Below are 3,111 nucleotides of genomic sequence, written 5' to 3'. Positions count from 1 at the left end.
TTAATTCTTTAATTTCACTAATATGCTTTGGCATTTCACCTAGTGACTTGTTTGCTATTCGTGATAACTTCAAGGCTCAATTAGTATGGATCCAATTAATGAAATAATGGTTAAAGTCAGTGTTGGTTCTTATTGGTTAGATTAAAAAACAAGATAATAGAAAGTCATGTTTGATAGATTAGATTATTTAGTAGATTAACACACTTTTTGTAGCTAAATAGAGACAAAGTAAAGCACGTTCTGCCGAATAGAAGTACTAGTTCATTTACACACTTTTTGTACCTTTTTGTGATCACTCACACTTTTCACAACATGACAACAAAGATTAAATATTATTTCTTCATTATATTACATATCTCCAATAAAAATACATCACTAACCTATGGAAAACAATGGTACATATGGTTTCATATTTCTATCTAGAAACATGTAATAATTTCATTTCCAATAAATGAAGAAATATTATTTTCCTATGTTCCTACTCCTATAGGCTTTTTCATCTCGCCGATCTCTATAACAAGTTGATCATCATCGTCATTATTTACAGGTTTCACAATCCCACGGTGAAGCAGCTGCGCTTGTTTAAACCCTGCTTTCTCAGCCAATTCATTGACAGAAACTACTATCTTTTCGACAAATTTAATGATGTCGATGAGTATGGATGCAACGACTAGCATTGGCATGATTTGTTGAAGGTCTGCTTCGTTTCGCGACGAGGGGTAATTTTCCATTATGTTCTTAAGTTCATCGGCTGCAGCTTTGGAGTTGATTAAATGAAGTGCAACAGATGATGGTGGACTTGACATGTTTTTAATTGCTGTGGATACTTCTTTGAGAGCCTTGCCACATTCCATGCTCATTTTCACGCATGATGGTTGAATTTTCTGTTCGAATTCGGATACTACCTATAAAAATAGGCTAGTGTGAGATGAGCAAGAAATGAACGTATTTAGATCAATTCTTGAATTTATATATTAGAGATATAATCAAATGCAAACTCTATACATTGTACAGATTCCAAACTAAGATCTGGTCCGTTAGATTTCAAGATTTGATGTCAACAGATAACGAATAATGTCAACAGTAAATGTACCTAACGGTCCAGATCATAGTTTGGAGTTTTGTAGAAAAGATGTAGTTTGCGTTTTATCACTGCCCGTAGTCTATAGTAGTATATAGGTACCTGAATTTTAGAATTGGTTATGCAGCCACTAAGTATTTCGATTAGGCAAGCACATTGCCTGACTATGCCACCCACGTTCAAGTAGAGTTTCCATGGATGATTCAACTTGAAACGCCCATGACTAGGTTCCCACCATGCAAAATTAGCCTGTATTTAATAATCACATAAATATATTAATAAAAGCATCCATACAAAAAAGGAATAACAAAAAGGTCATAACTAAGTAGTCACCAATGATTCCTCGGTTGCTTTTGAGTTGAGCACAGATTTATGAATTTGGAGATATGACTTATCTCTAACATCCTTAGACGACACCACATTGCCAAACTCGGAACCGAAACCTGCAAATTAATCGACAAATCATGTGATAATTAGTCATAACCAATCTCATCCAACTAAAATAATCTCACAACTTAATATTTGATTATATCTTGATACTATATTATCCGGGAGACTGAACATCAGCATATACTATAATAAAAGACAATCAACATATAGTTACATATGTTTACCTTGTAAGGAGGCAGAAAGCTTTAGTATGTTAGAAGCAATGAGATTATGCAAATCTAGACCAGCCCAAACTGGGTAGATGCAAAGGGACACAAGGATGCAGGTGGCGCCGCCTATCAAAATCGTTGACAGCCGTTGATGAGCCAACTCCATTATCTCACTGATCCGAGCACCCGACACCGCCACCAAACTGAACGTCAGTATGAATATCAATACCCCATAATCATATCTCCTCTTCACCTTTGGGATGAATCGTGTAAATGTTGATACAGCCGCTGCATTTTATTACAACATCACACAAATTTAAACTTTCTATCTTTATTAGTTATGGGATGTGATCAGTTGCTAACTGCTAACTATGTCAATAGGTTATATATGTCAATACGAAGACATTTGTATGTCAACTAAATTATTGACATAGTTAGCAGTTAGCAACCTAACAGAACCCTATTAACTATAATAGTATAATTTTTAAAATATATTTAATTACCTAGAATGAAAACCAAAATGCCAAGAACAATTGGCTCTCCTCTCTCCCCACATAGGTTAGCCAAATATTCAGCTCCAACTCCTAAGGCACCAGCTAGTAGAGTGGCACCCCCTCGGTTCAAACTCTTCGAAATTGTGCCTCCTGCAATAAATAAATTAGTAATGTATATATACAAATAAAATTGTTGTAGATGCTACATCTGATCAAGTACTAGAAATAAACTGCGTAATTAACTTACCAACTGAGAATTCGAAAACGACGACGACAGTCAAAATGGCCCACATTCCGGCTTGCCCGAAGCCATCGTAGAGAGGTCTGAAGTAGTAGAACAAAGACACTAAGGTCAGAGCGAATCCAACCTTAATGGAGTGCAAGATTCTTCTCGGATCATCTTCTCCGATCTTCTTCGTCTTCATCGCCATGTCCTTCAACTTAACCTTAAGATTTTCGAACATAGCTTTCAAGAAGTTAGACTGTGTTTTCTCTTGGTTGGTTGAGGTAATCTCCATGGATGGATACACTACAGATAATGAAGTAGCAATATTGAACCATGCAAAGTTGAGAGTGGAGAGATAGAAAGAGTGTGGTCACTGGATTTTATAAGAGGTGGAAATTGGAAAATAGGAGAATTAAAGTTTTACAATAGTTGTGGAAATTAAATGGCGGTGATCTATTCCGTTTTGGCATGCTTTAATCTGAATTCTTTTTGTGGGGAGGTTAATATTTTGTTATATTTAAATAGTAATTACACGGTTGTATGAGTTGGATTCTGCCCAATTTGTTGAAGCTTCACTTATATGTTTGTCTTATGTGCTAGATTTCATTTATGAAAATATTCTATGAACTACGTTTATACTATTTCTTTCGTCCGATCGAGACAAATGCATGTACTTAACTTAATGCGGCAAGTTCTAAAATCTTATTATGG

General features: G+C 35.5%; 1 protein-coding gene across 1 annotated transcript; it reads right to left on the bottom strand.

The window, feature by feature from the left end:
• Window positions 1–315: 315 nt before the first annotated feature.
• LOC125208464 (aluminum-activated malate transporter 8-like) lies at window positions 316–2,800 on the bottom strand. Its single transcript, XM_048108090.2, has 6 exons — window positions 2,422–2,800; window positions 2,184–2,324; window positions 1,696–1,968; window positions 1,415–1,524; window positions 1,184–1,330; window positions 316–905 (listed from the first exon to the last, which is right to left on the bottom strand). The coding sequence occupies exons 1-6, from the start codon at window positions 2,690–2,692 to the stop codon at window positions 471–473; spliced, it is 1,377 nt and encodes a 458-aa protein (XP_047964047.1). The 5' UTR covers window positions 2,693–2,800; the 3' UTR covers window positions 316–470.
• Window positions 2,801–3,111: the final 311 nt, after the last annotated feature.

This window comes from Salvia hispanica, chromosome 6, assembly GCF_029641045.1.
Source record: "Salvia hispanica isolate PSC_SH4W2 chromosome 6, Shi_PSC_v1, whole genome shotgun sequence".
Taxonomy (NCBI): Eukaryota; Viridiplantae; Streptophyta; class Magnoliopsida; order Lamiales; family Lamiaceae; genus Salvia; species Salvia hispanica.
This window is presented reverse-complemented; position numbering and strand designations above follow the sequence as displayed.

Coding starts and splice junctions, on each gene's coding strand:
- LOC125208464 (XM_048108090.2), bottom strand. CDS start 2,692: ATGGAGATTACCTCAACCAACCAAGAGAAAACACAGTCTAACTTCTTG. Junction 1,969..2,183: donor CATTTTGGTTTTCATTCTAG/GTAATTAAATAT, acceptor AATAAAATGCAG/CGGCTGTATCAACATTTACA. Junction 906..1,183: donor TAACCAATTCTAAAATTCAG/GTACCTATATAC, acceptor CTATTTTTATAG/GTAGTATCCGAATTCGAACA.